Source organism: Pholcus phalangioides, unplaced genomic scaffold (genome assembly GCF_987345545.1).
Source record: "Pholcus phalangioides strain wild (caught in Gottingen) unplaced genomic scaffold, Ppha-v1.0 ptg000009l_1, whole genome shotgun sequence".
NCBI lineage: Eukaryota > Metazoa > Arthropoda > Arachnida > Araneae > Pholcidae > Pholcus > Pholcus phalangioides.
Window position 1 is genome coordinate 37,983,400 of NW_028301602.1, and position 18,270 is coordinate 38,001,669.

General features: G+C 40.3%; 1 protein-coding gene across 2 annotated transcripts in view; it reads right to left on the reverse strand.

The window, feature by feature from the left end:
• Nucleotides 1–18,270, reverse strand: part of LOC149083032 (adenylate cyclase type 3-like) — a 116,606-nt gene that overhangs the window by 72,920 nt on the left and 25,416 nt on the right. For both annotated transcript variants that reach the window (XM_089236134.1, XM_089236133.1), the window contains exons 2-4: nucleotides 10,368–10,524; nucleotides 3,791–4,429; nucleotides 2,437–2,586 (exon numbers count right to left, since the gene is read on the reverse strand). In XM_089236134.1, coding sequence (XP_089092260.1) covers nucleotides 2,437–2,586; nucleotides 3,791–4,429; nucleotides 10,368–10,448 — 870 coding nt within the window. In that variant the 5' untranslated portion in view covers nucleotides 10,449–10,524. The remainder of the gene's footprint in view (nucleotides 1–2,436; nucleotides 2,587–3,790; nucleotides 4,430–10,367; nucleotides 10,525–18,270) is intronic.

Below are 18,270 nucleotides of genomic sequence, written 5' to 3' on the forward strand. Positions count from 1 at the left end.
ATGAGTTAGCGAGTGAGTAACCGTATGAGTTAGCGAGTGAGTAACCGTATGAGTACTCACCTCATATTCATTCGCTCATTTGCTCAACTGCATATTCATTCGCTCATTTGCTCAACTGCATATTCATTCGCTCATCTGCATATTCATTCGCTCATTTGCTCAACTGCATATTCATTCGCTCATCTGCATATTCATTCGCTCATTTGCTCAACTGCATATTCATTCGCTCATTTGCTCAACTGCATATTCATTCGCTCATTTGCTCAACTGCATATTCATTCGCTCATTTGCTCAACTGCATATTCATTCGCTCATTTTCTCTCCCGCTCACCCACTTGCTTTTTTATTCATCCTTTCACTCGCTCAGTCACTAACTCTCTCACTCACCAACTCGTTCATTCACATACTTACTCACTCACGTGTTCTCTCACCAACTCGCTCATTCACTCACACATTCGCTTACCTATTAACTCCTTGATCAATCAGTCACTTGCTTGCTTACTCACGCCCCTGCTCATTCACTCAATCAGTATGTCATTTGTTAATGAACTGCTTGTCGGTGAATTGTTGGTGACGAATTTCCGGCAGGAGTACGCATAGATAACTGTACGTGAGCGCGAACTGTTGTTTTCTCCACATCACTGCAAAAATGATCTAAGGGTTTGGTGTTTCTTCCTACTTTTCAGCGAAAGAGCAGCTAAAAAAGAAGAAGAAGAAGAACTACTTCTATTGCGGAGTCGTTTCGGGCTATGCAGGCCGCATACCAGAATGCTTCAATATAGTCGGGAAAAGCACAACGGTGGGCAGCCGCAAAAACTACTTAGAACACTGGAAGCGTCTCGACATACTTCCTTGGGGAAGGCAGTTCCGTTTATCGTGAACACCACCGTGACGCGCATGCGCATACATCGCCATGAAGGGAAATTTAATTCGAGCAGATGCATATTTACCTCTACACAAAATGAAAATTAATTACCGAGATAATAAAAGTTAGACTTCAATGTTGTGGATTTTTTTTCTCTCGAGTTTTTTGAACTTGAAGGAGCACGCAGTGCCGTCTTAACGCGTGGTCAATCGGGCAGGGTCCGGGGGGGGGGGTAGGGGGCTAATGAGATCTGATTGTAAATTTCAAGTAGGGAGAGGCATTTTTAGCTGGGTAGAAGGCCTCAGATAAATCACTTTGCCCATGATGCTCATAAGACAGGCTTGGACGCCCGATGACTTCAGAAAAGTGTGTCATTTTCAACCTGTTGCTCGGTGGCATCGTGTTGCTGCCGGAAATACCCAAGAGTGCTTGATGTTGGTGTTTCATTTCGTAGCTACGAGATATGGATCTGCAGACACCCCATTCGAACCGCACCGGCGACAAGGTGGTGGTCGGCTAAAGGTGGTTTTCTGCGGTTTCCAACTTAGGGGAGTGAATGCCAGCCGATCTCCCCGTTAAAAAGTCTCGCCACAGAGATCAACAGGAAAACAAATATTCAATCATTACACTTCACCCATAATTTGAAAAATTTATATATGGCAGCACTAAAATTCACTCACAATGCTAGTTACGCACTGCACTCAGACTGTTCGGTACACGTGTACATTTCCGGCACAAGTCATTTCGGTAGTGAATTGCCAGTAGTGACATCGAAATTGTGCACGGTTTGAAAAACAAAACAACAGAATACATTCCATTCAGGGACTACTATCTTGACCGTACATGCAAACCTCATAAACATTTCTCTTGTGGGGCGCGGTAGCCCAGGGCAATAAGAGACTCGCCTAAAGTTCCAAAGGTTGTTTAGAGGCGTCGCGAGCTCGATACCCGGTTTGTCGTCGTCGGAAAACTTTCCTGACACAGAAGTACAACAGAAACGGTGGCATAACCGCAGAAAAAATTGCTACCACAGGGAGTCACCAATCTCTCGATGAGTATAAAAAACAAGCCTGCCATTCTGAATCGGCAATAAATTGTAGGTCTCGGTCTAATTAGCCTTCGTGTGCAGAAAATGACCGTGGTGAGACAAAAATGATCAATAAACTTTCCTCCGTTATTCGAATATCTCGGTAAAAATTCACCCAAATTTTTTTTTTTTTGTGGTAACAACATTCTGATTAGGTTTTCGAGCACAAGATGTCCATATAAAAATTGCTATTTTAATAACTATGCAAATTCCTTTCAAGATGAATGACATATCTGGTGGCAACACTTTATTTGGATACTTTTTCTAATTGGAAGTACGCTTCTAGGATCAACGCGCGGATCATCATTAAAATACCCTGTTACTTATGCAACCTGTGCATATCACAGCGATCTTGTGTAAATAAAATTTGATTTTCAAGGAAACAAACAAAACACACATATATATTGTGTTGTTGTTATTTTTCTTGAGAATCTCTGCGGTACAAGTATGAATGATTTCAGTCACAAGCGATAGACAGAATTACCTGTTCTTGGGATTCTTCTTCGAGCACCAGCTTGGCCTCGAGACTCTGGCGAGTTTCCAAGAAAGCTCTCCTCTGTCCTCTCTCCGAGAAGAAGTACGACAAGATTCCCAACATATTGGCACATAAGAAAAGCAATACGTTCGCTCCGAGCTTTTAGTAATGAAAATAATAATAATAATAAAATGCAACGAATCAAAATACGTTCTAAATTGGAAATAATCAAGTTTCATGAAATTAGGTTGGGTATCTACTAACAGACAGCACAAACTCTATTAGCTTTGCACGTAGAAGATCAGCAGTGTGCTATTTACAGGCTGTCTAAAGAGAAAGAAAAATAACTAGCCGGGGATATTAATTATTAAAGAATCTCCGGTGACAGGAATGCGCCATTTGCTGCCGTTTTATTAGAAAACTACAAAATCGAACTTAATTTAAAAATCATTTAGGAATTCCGGCAAGAGATGTGTGTGACACTGTGCAAGCAAAAGATATTTTAAATGTGATAAAACTCCACTTTCGCGGACACTGACTGGTGGGGGACAAAAATAAATAAATAAAAACAAACGCTCATTCTCTTACCACCAAACTTTTTCAATTATCTACTTTCAAACTAAGCTACCCATTTTAAGTGATCTAGAAAGATGTGACGCGCATCACTTAAGTGAAATGAAAAGGTGGTACCGGTTAGTTATCTGGAAATGTGTCGCGGACCACTAAGTTGAAATGCGAACGTGTCGTTGGCCATGAAGTGACCTGAAAATTTGCCACAGCTGCTGAAATGAAAGTGCTAATGCACTGTTGACCACTGACGTGGTCTGGAAATGTGCCACGGACCACTTAATTGAAGTGCAAATGTATCGTTGGACACAAGTAATCTCGAACAGCGCCCCCGGTCACTTGAGTGATATGGTAACGTATCGCGGATCACTTTAGATGAGAAACTACACTGCAGATCACTTAAGTAATCTGTTGGTGTGAAACTCAGTTCATTTATACAAAATTAGGGTTGTAGTCGCCAGCTATATTTGGCCCTCGGGGCCACGTGTTGAGCATGTATTGTCTAGAGCAGTGTTTCTCGACCACCGGGCCCTGGCAAGAGCCAAACCGGGCCGTCAGTGATTCATCATTTCATATATATATCCCTGTTCGTTTTCCATTCGTCGTGTTTATGACCGGGACTTCCACTCCGAAAAAAGAAACCTACCGGGCCGCGGTCCTTCAAAGGTTGAGAACCACTGGTCTAGAGAGCTATTGGACAGAGTTCTTCTATCCTATAAATACCTCCTTATTACGGTTTTAGAAACGAACGTAGATGCATGAGCGTAAGAAAATAGTGAAAAAGAAAATAAGCAACCTGGCTTTCTGTGAAATCGATGTTCCTCGGCAGGACTCCGACGAGAAGAAGATGAACGAAAGCGATGAGCATACTCAGCGACAGGCATAAGCTCAGCCTCAGCGGGAACAGCAGGTAGACCGTGTACGTGTATAGCAGAGCCCAGGCAACCGAGTCGCTGGGCATCCTGGGCACGCTGTATAGCCACATATCACAGACGAGGTGGCCTATCTGCACGAACCATGCGGCGTAAGGGACCGCGCTCCAAACCGTAGAAGGAAGTCTGTTAGAGAATTTCGCGACGCTCACGAGCATGACGGTCACGAGCACGACGGACACTATGAGGAATACGATCTGTCCCACCACGCTTCCGATCTTCTGGACCGGCAACTTGGCGAAGTACAATCCGAGCAGGACCAGGTTGACGAGAATCAGCACGGAAAGCAACGTCTTCGTGTGACGCCTCTTCTCGTTCCGGTAGTATTCGTAGTACAACGCTTCGGCGTCGCCGTCTGCGAAGGTGAACTGGAGAAACTGCGGCAGGTACTTCTGCAGTCCGCTCCGGTCGATTTTCAACTCTGTTTCTCCTCTGCTGAGGAAACATCTGCCGTCTTCGAGGTCTTCGCTCTTCTTCTTGTGGTTGCCGCTCACTTTGGTGATCTGCAAAGTTACAAGAAAAGGCTTCAATCAGAGTTTTGCTTTAGAGACAGTTATACCTCGATATAACTTATATTCTACGGACCAAGAAAAAACGATCGTTTTAGAGGGATTATATCGTTTTATCGAAAGGCAGCATTACCATCACGTGCTAACAAATTAATTATACTGGTGGCATCTTTACTAAATCAGCACACACACACACACACAAACACGTTATTAGTATCATCAAACAATGCGCTTTTTGAGTACGGGAGACGGGGCGCGTGATTACAATCCTTACATTCTTAGTAATACAAGAGACATTAGTGCGTAGTGATTGATCTTGCTCTTACTACAAGCAAGAAAGATAACAAGACGTCACGTCACAAGGGGCGGAGATTTTTGGGGAAACTGAATTTTGCTAATTTACTCGCTAGGTGCTTTTTAGTTGAAATACGAAAGTGTCATCCTTCTCTTCCACAATCTTGTTCACAAAAGATGCTAACAACCATTCTCCATCGAAAACATTGGTTTGGCCCTTTAACAACGAAACAAATAAGAATCGGAAAAACCACCTGCTACCACGTGGGAAAATAAACCGATAGACAGGGAAAAGAAAGAAAACACAAAAAAAAAAGCCACTCAATTTCACCAAATTTTCTGAAGTAATTCACTGTGAGTGACGTAATGGTTCATCACTCATTGCGACTAAGGCGAATGTGTGTGTGTGGAAAAAATGGGCAAAAAATTTTGCAATGGGTACATCGGAATTTCGTCACACAAAAAACAATAAAATAATAATAAATAAAAATAGATTGGTATATACTTAGTGTGACGAAATTCCGATGTACCCATTGCAAAAGTAGGGGAACTAGTGCCTCATTTTTAGACTTAAAGCCAAGGTACTATCAGAAACGTTTTCACAATTTCGGATATTCTCTGTGGTGTATCCCTTCAAAGAAGAACCAAGCGATAGCTTCGTTTTTTTCAAATAAACAATTCCGTCCATCTATTTTTCAATTTGAAAAATTCACCTTGGAGTTAGTCTATTTCCGCTGAATGATGCTTGTATATAGTGTACAACTAAATTTTGTTGTTTCGATTTTATTCCATCTGTATTATAATTTATCATACTATATATTATAGGATATACCGCTGTGGTGGTCGAGTGGTTATAGTGACGGACTCGCGATGCGAGGATCCGGGTTCGAACCCCACAGTGGTGGTCGGCTGAAGTTGGTTTTCTGTGGTTCCCAACTTCAAGGCGCAAATGCGAGCCGATCTCCCCGTTAAAAAGTCTCGCCACAGAGAGCAACAGTCCTACAACGAAAAATCATTCAATCATAACACTTCACTCATAGTTTGAAAAACTGGTGGCAGATGGCAGCACTACACATAACAAGCATTACAGAGAAAACAAAAAATCTTCACGTCAGGTTTCACTACACGTACGCGCACATTCCCGCATGTACCGATTCGTTGGGGGTTCCGCGGGGGGTTGTGGGCGGGGTGCATGTGTGGTGTAGCAGTAGTAGGTAGGGCTCGTAGGTAGGGTAAAAAAGGGCTCGGGGATCCATGATGTTCTTAAGTCAGCCACCTCGTTGGGCAATTTGCCTGTTGTGGTGTTGTATTTGTATTGTACTAATGGCTATAATTGCGACCAACCACGATATGCTAAATTCCTTATAATGTATCTAGTAATGTAAGGTTTGTTAATACGTGACCGGAGCCAGTTGGCATAAGGGGCAGGTTGCAAGGGGCAGAAAAATTTGCGAATTTTTAAAAATCTAGGAAGGTAATATTTTGTGTTGTTCAAATAAGTAAGTATCTGGCAAATAAACATTAATCGATTAAGAAAAACTCGAGTAATCAATTTTCAAGACTGAACTCGTTGGAAAATAACTAATATTTGGTTTTTTTTTTCTGCTTCAAAGGGAGGAAGAAACTAGCTTGGCCATGGCTTACTCCATTTAACGAGTCACTGCGCTTACCATATTATATTTTTGCCCTCCCAAGAGTGACTCATTTAACGAGATTTGACTGTACATGCGAGAAACAGCGTTGAGGTAGGCCCTGGTGCCTATCAAATGAATATGCACAAAACATATAGTACGGAAATTTTAGAAATTTTATGAGCCATGATATATTGGATAATCTTTGCCGCATGATTGCAGCACAAATTTAGGTGCACCGAATATGGACATACTACTACTGCTTCAACGTAATTACCCTTCAAAAACATTTCTTTGGAGAATTTCTAACGAATATTGGTACATGCAAGAACGTGTTATGTGTGTGATCCTGATGTCAGAGTTATGTTTTTGTGTTATACTTGTGCTGCCATCTGTCTTTCATATCTTGAAGTGAAAATGGCAAATGCCTGAACTTCTGTGTTATGTAAGTACCGCGTTCAAGGTCTACCTGCGCCCTGCGCAGAGACTATCAAATAGGGGACCGTTTCACATTCGTGTCTCGAATATGATTGCAGTTTGAAGTGGAAACTGACGGGCAATAAGATATTTTGCGGCAGGCAATCAATGCGTGTGTTTTTTTTCAATTTTTCGTAGATGGCCGAAGGAGGGTAGCGATAATATGCTCTAGTATTATATACGAGAAAAAAAAAAGCGTTGCAGTTAGACCGCTACTGCCACCTGTCGGATAAAATCAACAAAAAGTAATAAATGGGGAATAAGATATTTTTATACATTTTTTTTTTATTTCTCTTGTGTGTGTTCATCGTGATTACAAAGACAAAATCGTTGCCATCTTTCGAGTAAAATTAGAGTTATTTGTTATAAGTCCTTGAGGAAAATGGGTTATTCGTTCTAAACCAGCGTGCAGCATGAAAACAAATTTATGGTATGATACCATATATTGCTAATTTTTGTATTGTACACAGTTTTAATTCTTGTTTGGGACCACTGCTCTTTGCGCTATACATCAATGACTTCTCAGCGCGGAATGCTTGGTCTATTTGCTGACGATGCCATCCTGGTGACCAATCACAAAAAAGGGAAAAAATGTATTGAAAATTTACAAGAATCAACTGAAGACGTTGAGGACTGGTGCCAAGACAACGATATAAAGTTGAATCATCAAAAATGTCAATATATTCTCTTCACAAGACGGTACAAGTTTCCAAGAACTCCCATATACATCGGCAATACGGTGTTGATAAGAAAACTCCAAGTCAAATATCTAGGTTGTATACTAGATAAGTCGCTCTCATTTTCTCCTCAGGTGATGTACGTAAGAAATAAGGCCTCACAAGCAGTTGGGATGCTATCCAGAATCACATTCCCACAGGCCAGGCTAACGTTGAGGAATAAAGTAATTCTTTTTAAAACTATTATTCGTCCTATTCTGACATATGCTGCCCCAGTGTGGGCTCATGCCAGTCTTGCAAATATGAAACGTTTACAGACACAGCACAACATCATTCTTCGTCAGTTTACCAGAGCCCCCTGGTATGTGAGAGGAAAAAACATCCGTAAAGATCTTGACTTACCACTAATCTTGGACTATATCAAGGAGCTTGCCAATGCTCATTTTGACAGGCTACGATCTTCTGAACACCCGCATCTTAGAGAAATTGTCTGTTATGACCCTAGAATACCCACAGTACACTCTAGGCCAATGGACTTGCTGAGCGTGGATTGGGTGACGAATTGATGCAATTTTCAGAACATTTTCATGATTTTGATGATTTTTTTTTCAAAACAATTTATCAATTTAATATCAGTTTTGTTTGATATTGCGGATGCTGTGATCGCAACTCAGAGGCATTTATATGTGTGTGTTTTTTTTTTTTTTCGCAATTTATAATTTTTCTCATTTATTCATAATTTGCGCTTGCATTGGGTTCGTGTCGTGTTGAAACTGATGTTATTACAATACAGAGATGGTATGTGTCATGTCTTCATTATAACTTTTTCTTTGACGTTCTTGATTATGGTTATATGACTGATGACGTTTCAACAGTACCTCAAATGTCTCTGGTTAGTGTCTCTCGATTATGTAAATATTTATAATGTTGGGGTTTTTGGGTAGCATATCATCAGCTACTTCCATTAAGACATTTCCCCCTTGTTCTTCGATTGTGTTGTGTTTTATCTCGATGAGCATTCATTTCGCGAAGATTTGTAAACAATACTCTCCTGGCTCATTCATTCTCTACACACACACATACACTACATACCTTACACACATGCACAAACTTGTCTTTTTCCTTCTCATACCACCCCTGGTGATCTGTAAGTCGCCAGACAGCCTGCAAAGGCTGGGCAGCGACGGAAACGTTCAATTCTGGTCTGGTCTGGTACACAGTTTTAAATTTCACGTGTTATGATGCTGGTTACTGCGTTTTTACTGTTTATTTAAATACAAATTTTCTTTCCGGTAATATTACACTTGTGATTTTTGAATGATTGTAATGTGTTGGCTCTCGGGCGGCTTTGGATAAGCATCCTCGGTATGCAGTGAAAATACATATGTATCTATGAGCAGAGAAGGTTTCCAGGAAATTCAGTACGTGGACTTTACAGGTGAATATTGGAAATATATGAGGGAGACAGTAAATTTTAAACCTTACCGAATACTCGGATTAGTTTCAAATTTCCTGACAGATGGCACAAAAGAACTACACGTCGATACTTTCAATCTATACATAATTTGCAGCAAGGGCGTGTCGCAGTCGGACAATTTAATTCGGTGGGGGAGTTGTGAGTGGCAATCTCTAAATTTAACCGGCCACACATCAATTACAAATGCAATGTTCTATTTCCGTGATAGTTAGTGGATTTCGGAGGTTGAATACGGTCTCCACAGGAAGTAATCAAAGGGATTCACATCCGGTGTATCTGCACAAACATGGAAACGCAAAACTTTTCTATACCTTGGGAGTCATATTTTTCCAGGATTACCATTTCCGTGCCTCATAGAAACTGAATAACTTCGATGGCTGAACGGAAGTAGAATCATTTCCTTGCGAGACAAATTGAAATTAAAAAAAAACACTGATGAAATCAACTTGATCGAAAATTGCATGTTGAGCCGATAAGGATCTCGAATTGGCTAGACTGTCCTCCAAGAGCCAAGTTTAGGCTCTCACGCAGGAGCGGGACATCACCTGTGGTGTTATCTACTGACGAAATGTGCACTATTATACGAACGTAAGTTTCGTATAATAGTACACATTCTCATATATCATACGCATGGATATCAAAATCATTATGTATCAAAATTCACTGGATTCTTAACAAAAATGCAAATTATTTATCTCTAGGGGCCATTCAAGTATTACGTAAGCAGATTTTCAGCTATTTTTGACCCCCCCCCTCCTTGTCAGCAAAAGTCAACAAAACACTGACCCCCTCCCCTCTCCCCGTCAGAAAAATTTAGTCAGCAGCTTAGAATATTTCGTATCTTCGAAAAGGGGTGGTTGATGAAGTAAGCGACCTTCAAACCCCCCTTCCCCCCTTGTCATCAAAAGTCAGCAAATCCGAAACCCCCCCCCCTCGATTCTGACGTAATACTTGAATGACCCCCTATCGCTAAATATTGTTTTCGTTATTCATTCTCAAAGTTATATAGTAACGAACTATTTTCTCCATATACTGATATTGCGGACTCTGCTCTGATAAACTTTTAAAGTACCCTATCGTTCAAGTCGGGGTCCTGTTTCGTATATATGCAAAATTTTTCGACTATTGGTCTAAAATTGTAGATTTGTATAGAGAACATGCACACACAGACAGAAAACCAATTTTATGTATATAGATGTTTCGGACACCATATGTGGTAACTCATTAATAGATAAATCCACGCAGGACGAAAGAAGGGCCAAATTCAAACAATTATCAACAGAGATTTAGAGGATCTCGAAGTGTTAATGATGTGCCTTCAAAACAAGAAAAATAGACATACTAAAACTGCAAAAAAAAGTCGTTGTCATTCTTACCTCGATGTCTCCGTCTGTTTCCTTGAGAGGTGTCAATTCTCTCGGATCTTCACGATTCATCTTCGAGTTGCTGCTCTTCATGATGGCGATCAATTTGGTGACAGCAAGCGATTGACTGCTTTTCGCTGTACTTTTATACAACCGCCAGATGACAGATCTAAAGAGAAGAAAATGGAAAGAAATAACTTTATGATCTATCTGATTTCTTACGTCTGGGTAGTTGCATCATCATTAATCAGATCTCCAAAATCGAAAATTAACTCCAATTGAATACGAGTTTAGCACAGCGACTAAATATCGTTCTTAACCTCACTTTGTGCATTGTCCCAATCTTACCGTTCAAAAATGTCATTTTAAAAGATCAGCCCCGATGATCGGGATTTCTTTAGCATAAATGACATTTAGCGTGAATTTCTTTAACGTGAAGATAGAATTCACGAAAAAATTATATGATTAAATATTAAACATTCTCCCTTCTTAAATATTCCGACGCAACTCAATTTTCTAGGTAGTTTTCTAGGTAGTTAACTTTCTAGTAACAGTTGCGGAATCTTGATATATGTAAATAAAGCATCAACGAGTGTCTTGTTGTTCTAGTGAGTTCCGTGACCGATGGAAGCCGTCGCCTTCGTCTGATCAAAGGCAAATTAACCAGTTCATGCACAAGGTTTTGGAAACAAATTTGGACTATCTCTATTTGACGATTTGGCGATAAATCTGGTAACCTTGTCGTAACCTTACCGTACGTTAGAAAAAGGAAGAAGTGGGAAAGATTAAATAAAAGAGGAAGAAAGAAAATAAGAGGGAAAAAAATCGTAAAAGACAGTGTTTCCTAATTAGAGGTGCCGGGACCCCCCCAGGGGTCCACGTTTCGATTTCAGAACTATATATAAAAAAATAATGCCAAATTGAAGAAAAATAACATAAATTACTTTAAAAAAGGTTTAATTAAATTTACGCGCAAAAAGCACCGCTACATTGTTGGTAGACTGCAGTACTGATACTGTTATGATTTGACAAAAATTTTACTTGTGGTGACATCTGTTGATAGGGGTATGACGCGTTGTTTTACGTTTTTTGCAGTTCATTAGATGGCATTGCTCTCGCATCACATTTACTGGTGCTGGATCGAATGCCCTTCATTGCCGGAGAACATTCTCGATGATAAATAGTTTTTGTTTCTGCTGCTATGTGGGGGGGGGGGGTCCATGATAGGCACCAAGATTTGTGAGGGGTTTCTGACTAAAACCATTTGGGAACCACTGGAATATTAGATAAGTAGATAAGAAATTATTTTTTAATTTAGAATCTACTTTCATTCTCACTCTACGAGTTCTCTTTCGCCCTTATATGTAGAAAGATATACGTGAGGAAAAAATGACTAAGAGGAGTATAGAAAAAACTTAGGGGAGGGGAACAACTTCGGTTCATAGGGTTACTACACAATAAAGCGATGGTTGAGAAGAGAGGAAACAAAATACACAGAGAACTGGATTGAAGGTCGTAAAGGAGTTAAACTGCTTTCCGTTCGATTTCTGGTCAATTCCGAAAGAGCCGACTTGTAATCGAGTGATTTCGTAATCAGTTGGGAAAAATCATTCTTGGAGATCTTATAAGAAGATAGTTTTGGTCAGAAGAACCAACATCTGATGGCAATAAACAGGTCTGCAAAATAAACAATGAATTCTATTATATTTAAATTACGTGCGTTTCTGCAGAAAATTCACCGAAAACAATTGCGAAAAAGAAAGATCTTTTCGAGAACAATTCCTCGACAAAAAAAGTTCACCGATGATAATTAATCGACTGAAAGTCCACCGAGAACCATTCATTGACAGAAAAATTCACCAATAACAGCTCGCAGACGAAAGAATTCTCTGGAAGCAAATTTGTCGACGGAAAAATCCATTGGAAGCACCCGTGACCTACGGAAATTTCTATGACCACAATTCACCGTGGGGAAATTTCCTGAAAATAATTCATATTAATAAACATTTCACCGAGATCGGTTCGCATTCGCGCCTGGAAATTGGGGAAACAACATTAATCGACTGAAAATTTCCCGACTTTTCCTCGATGTAAAAACTCATCGACAAAATTTTGCTTCATGTACGGAAAATTTCTCCGGTGGCAATTGACGTACGAGAAATATATGCAGCTGCAATTCACGTACGGAAATTTTACGACGCCCATTCACAGACGGAAAATTTATTTTGCGATAGTGCACGTTCGGAAATGTCTCCGGTGTCACCTCACGTTCAGAAATTTTACCGACGGTCATCCAGGTATGGAAATTTTCCCCGTTGGCAACTCACGGACTAAAAATTTCATTGGTGACATTCCACGTACGGAGGTTTTTCTGGTGCAAATTCGCGTACGGTAATATTCCGATGACCATTGATGTAAAGAAAATGTCCCCAAAGGGATTCGCGTAATTTCTCCTAAAAATTTTTTTTCTCTCAAAAACTTCTCCCACGTTATTCAAATAAGGAAAATTTCTCCGGTGACAATTCCCGTACGGAAATTTTTCCATCGACAACCGCGTGCATTTAAAAAAAAAGCGATGTTTCAGCAGAAATGCCAGATAATATATAACACGATCAGATAATATATTTTTAATTCATTGTGATTTATATACCAAAAGAAAAGTCAAAAAATTGCCCTAAGAAAAATGAACGTGATAAATTAGAACGCTAAGAACAACACGCGAATTTTGCAGATGCAGTTACAGAACAAAAAGCTGCGGCCAAACAGATTATTCATTATTATTAACAGATTTATTCATTTTTTAAGCTTCTGAAGAGCGTATGTTCATCTCTGATTGCTGGTCAATGAGTAAAAATCGAACTCAAATGTATTTTCGGCTCGAACCATCTCTATGACAACGCAATCGATATCAGTTTCGGTCACTGATAGCTCTACCCCGTTTTCTTGCTGTGGCGACATTACCCCCCCCCCCCACTTTTTTTTTTCATTTAACGAAAGTACCATAGACTAGGTTGGCTAATTAACGAGTTTGACACATACGTTGCCGAGGTAAAATACGAAATAATTTTTTCTAGATATGTCTAGACATTCTATACTTATCACCGGTTGGTCATAAAATAACTTTGCCGATATACGAGCCTCCTAGCAGTCGCGAAAATCAACGAATTAGGATGAAATTCGAGATGTAGGTGGTGCGCATATATCAGTGTATGCGCTCGAGGATGTGAAAAAAAAAAAAAAAGAAATACACGAAAACCCCAAGCTCTTGCGGTTATGGCCACAACGAGAAGATTTAGAAAATTTCGAATGGCAGCACCCACTTTGGTGCATTGCAAAATGATCAGCGTATCAAAAGATGAGGGCGCAGACAAAGAAAGAAGATCTTGCCATGGGGTCGGTACGCTAGACGCTCGGTCAGGGAACGTACGCAGATTTGAAGACATTCTCCGACTGAGCGTCTAGAGCACCAATCCATTTGGTGACGGTCCTACGCCCTCAATTAAAGGGCTACAAGTACTTTTCGAACGTCATACATGTTTTTTATTTTGGACGCTGATAATTTTGCAACGCATAAAAGTGGATGTAGCCGTCCGAAATTTTGGAAATATTTTCGTTGTCCGTACTTGCAAGAGCTGGTTTCGTTTTTTTTTTGTTTTTTTTTTTGTTCTCACATCCTCGAGCCCGTACTCTAAAACAACTATACCTCGAATTTCATCCAAATTCCTTGATTTTTGCTGCCGCTTGGCTCGTATACCGGCAAAGTTATTTTATGACCACCCTGTATATACAATGTATGTACCCTGTATGTATTTTATGACCACCCGTGTATTTCACGGAAATTGTATTCATGACCCCATCGCCTCTTAAATATTCATGAGTAAAAATCCGATTCCGGCTATTGTTTAGAAAATGCTGTGATCCCACTTTCGAGCTCCAGAGATGAAGTCGTATCTCATTCACACACAGGGCGCCAACTAAGGGAAGGTAGTAGGGCCTGGTACCCCGGGCGATAGACCAGGAAAGGTGCTGAGTTTACTCTTTTTCCATTTAAAATTACGGAGGCGCCAAAATGTACACACGCACATAGCGACAGAGTAAATTTTTCGTTTCTAACTGTGGCCCTGATCTCATTTACAGTAAATCGTAATATTCTGACGTCTTCACAGCAATAACGGGTCTACAATAGCTCTCGTGTGGATTCTACTACACATTAAGATTGGTGAGGGTGGAAGCTATTTTTGAAACGTGTCCGGAGAGCTTTGTGGGTCCGCCAGACAATATTTCAGAGCAAGGCAGAAATTATGACGTAATTTTAAAGATAAAACAAGAGATTGATATTGACGGACATGAGAGACACACCCCGCCTGAAATCTTGTAGAGCAGGGGTTCTCAACCCCGAATTCGCGAATGAAACTTTGGTCGCAGGGGGGCTCCTGAGATGAGCCGTACGAATCTACTTACAATCCGGTTATAAATCCATTTGTTGCATCATTGGCTCAAGGGCTGTGACTGATTTCCGGGGCAGTTTAGCGATTTCGGCGGCCTGTCCTGAGACCCAGACATTTTTGTATCCCTACTGAGACATTATTTTAAATACCGTACATTATTTTTAGGGAGGTTTCGGCATTCATAATCCGATAGCGTTATTACAGAATGCACAGGAATGCTGAAAAATGTGAGCACATTGAACTAATTAATATATCAGCCCCCTTTGTGTGAAATATGACGGACTGAATACAGGGGCGTACGCATGATTGACCTTTGGAGGGGGTCACAAAAGGCTTAGGGGGAAGGGGCCACAAAAATTTTCTAACCGACAAATTTTGAGTTACCACAGTGCAAAAAGCATTTAAATTAACAAAAATTGGTTAATATAGCATAAAAACGGTATTTTCTGTCATAATTTTAATTTTTTTTTTTTACCGAAATATCTGTTTTTTTCTTAATTTTCGGTCGGTTGAGCACGCCTCTGGCTGAATATAACTGGCTGTTTATTGTGTGTTTATCTAGTTCGGGGTGGCCAATTTCTCTTTGTTCGAGGACCAACATGATGATCAACGGCAGAGTCGCGGGACGCACCAGGCTATTACTGCCGCGCCCGAAGAAAACTTGTATATTTGTATACCCCATAAGTAACGTGGTGAAATACGAGAAACATATCCGTTTAAGGATTTCTCCTTTTCTTCATAAACCTTCCACTTATCTGGTTGTCTTCTCAGCTAGATGCAATGGATCAAAAATTGCTGTTTCTTCCGTAAATTATTCCATTCAATACATTCATAGTTTGAATTTTACACACAAAATCAGATATGTGATACATGTATTCTTTTTACGAGAGCAGGAGCGTAGAAAGTGTTTCGAACCTGTGAGCTCGCCTTGAGCTTTATGAAGTAAATTTTGATTTCTGAATCAATTCTGGGAGTTGCTCGGATCCGTGCCACGATTTACCGTGGGTGCTCGAGCACCCACAGAACCCCGGTTCCGACGCAACAGTACGTGAGCATATTTATTGTTTTCGGAAATCATAGTGCTTCTGTGGGAAAGTTCTTTAATCAACGGCACAAAATATGAACCCACTATCAAATATAGCACATTTCTCGCCCACAGTCTGCGTAGCTCAGTCTGTTGAAATTTCAGGGTGCAATTGTGAGCTGGCGTACACTCCGTCGTCACCGAGAGCAGAACACCGAATGAAGAGCTTATTTTCAAAAGTGAACATATGCACTTTTTTTTGCGAAATGTACATTTTAATAGTTTATGAATCTTTGTGATAAATTCTGTCAGATTATGCAACCAGGGTTATTCAAACAGTAATATTTTTGGTAGAAATTACAATTAAAGTTAGTCCGTTATGGACTTCTCCATAACGGACATTCATGGGACCGAAAGTTTTTTCCGCTAACGAGGAGTGTGAGATAATGGTTAGTAAGATACATTGAGTCCCAAGATGCAATTCAAAATTGGGTCCGTCAGTGGAGATGTCCGCTAACGGGAGTGTCAGTTATGAGAGGTTCCACTGTAGAATGATCATGTTTCGTATGTTAGTGACGAGAGAGCAGTAGGGGTACCTTCCTGGGCTAGTTAAAACCTTCTGGAATCAACAGGTGACGCAGAAATTTCCAATTTTTCAGATTTGACCAGCTCAAATTTTAATCAAAAGGTAACATTTCCACTAATTTTCTTCCAAAACGGAACATTTCCAAAATTCAAATGTGGATAACTCTCTTGAATATAGATCAACATGTTGCCTGATGGGATATTTTCTACTTTTTGTAAAGCAAACGTAGTTTGGAACCTTACGTTTAGGAATACCTTTTTTTGCTTCTACTGGGGACCGCACGAAATCCCCTGCGTAGGCCAGCTGTTGGCCACCCCTGATCTAGATGTACTCATATTATCATAATTGGATGCATATTTCGAATGAATAGAGTTAGTATAAATTTCTTGGTATTTCCTTTATACGGTATTTGTACATTCGAAAAAATTTCACTCTTTTACTAGTAAAAGAAAAATTAGAATCTTCATTACACTGTTGTTTCACAAAATTCGAAATTGCGTCTTGTCTGTTGCCCAAACAATGAGATTCAACAATTCCGTTCCTCCCAATATAAGCAGCCGACCCTAAACAGATGGCACATAACTGCGAATCACTGCTATCAAAACTTGTGATTTTCTGTTCTATATTTCAGGTGTTCCTGAGTGAATTATCATTTGAAGCGTAGTCTTTTCTTGATTGGTGAGTTGGAGATTTGATCGAGAAAGGAAGAGGAGAGATGGAATCAACGCGGAAGATGGACAGTTTGGAGGTTCCCGTCGTCGTGGAGGTAAAGATTTCAAGTCAATTACCGTTTTTTACTAAATTGAATGTTGCTTTGTATTAATACTTCGAGTTGATTACTTATTACAGAAGTAGTATAAGAAAGTAGTTTCAATATGAAAGCGTTTATCCTGTTTTGAGGTCCGTCTTTGACTGGGATTTTGAAATTAATTTATCTAATTACATAAATATGATGTCTAACGTCATCATCGCCTGATTATAATGTTTAATTAACAAAAAATATATTGACGTGTGAAAGCCATTCGAAAGGAGTTTTCCATGTTGTTTTTCGTAAATACAGCGAGTCATGATGTCCCATATAAAGGCTGGACTTGCTAATGCTTTCATGTTTACATAAAGTAAGATCACGAAGTCCAGATTGTGAATCGCGACTGTGTTTTCATCCTCTTACAGGAGGTCGTCGCGTCGACCGTGGACGAGGAGTCATCGTTCATCGCTGACGTCGTCAACGAGCGCGTCGTAAGTACCGATGCATATCCTCAATCGATTACTAATAGCTTCTGCCGTATACTTCACCATTTCCGCTTGATCGCAGTGAAGGATTGGATATCTCTTGTTCTTATCTTTCAGAACTACATGGTCAACCTCGTTGCCGATGTTTCAGCTGTAGTCGAGGACCTGGTGGACAGGACGGTCATCGAAGTGGCAAGTGTCTCGTTTATTTTCCTGTAGCGTTATATCCACTTATCAATCTAGCGTCCCGTGGCACAATTCCAGAGCATTTAAGTGGCCCGTGGTGCTGTTCCATACCATTTAAGTGGCCCGCGACACATTTTCAGATCACTAAAATGAATCGCGGCACATTTACAGATTACTTGAGTGATACGCGACATAGTTCCAAAAGATTTAAGCGGCCTGCGATGCAGTTCTACATCACTTAAGTTAAACGTGGCAGAATTCCAGATCACTCTCAAGCAGCCCACGGCACATTTCCAAATGATTTAAGCGATCCGCGGCACATTAATAGATCACTTGAATGGTCCTTGCCACAGTTCTAGATGATCAGTAAAAGTGGCCCACGGCACATTTGCAGATCCAGTAACACGTTTTAAACCCCTAAAGTGGCCCGCACTTTCC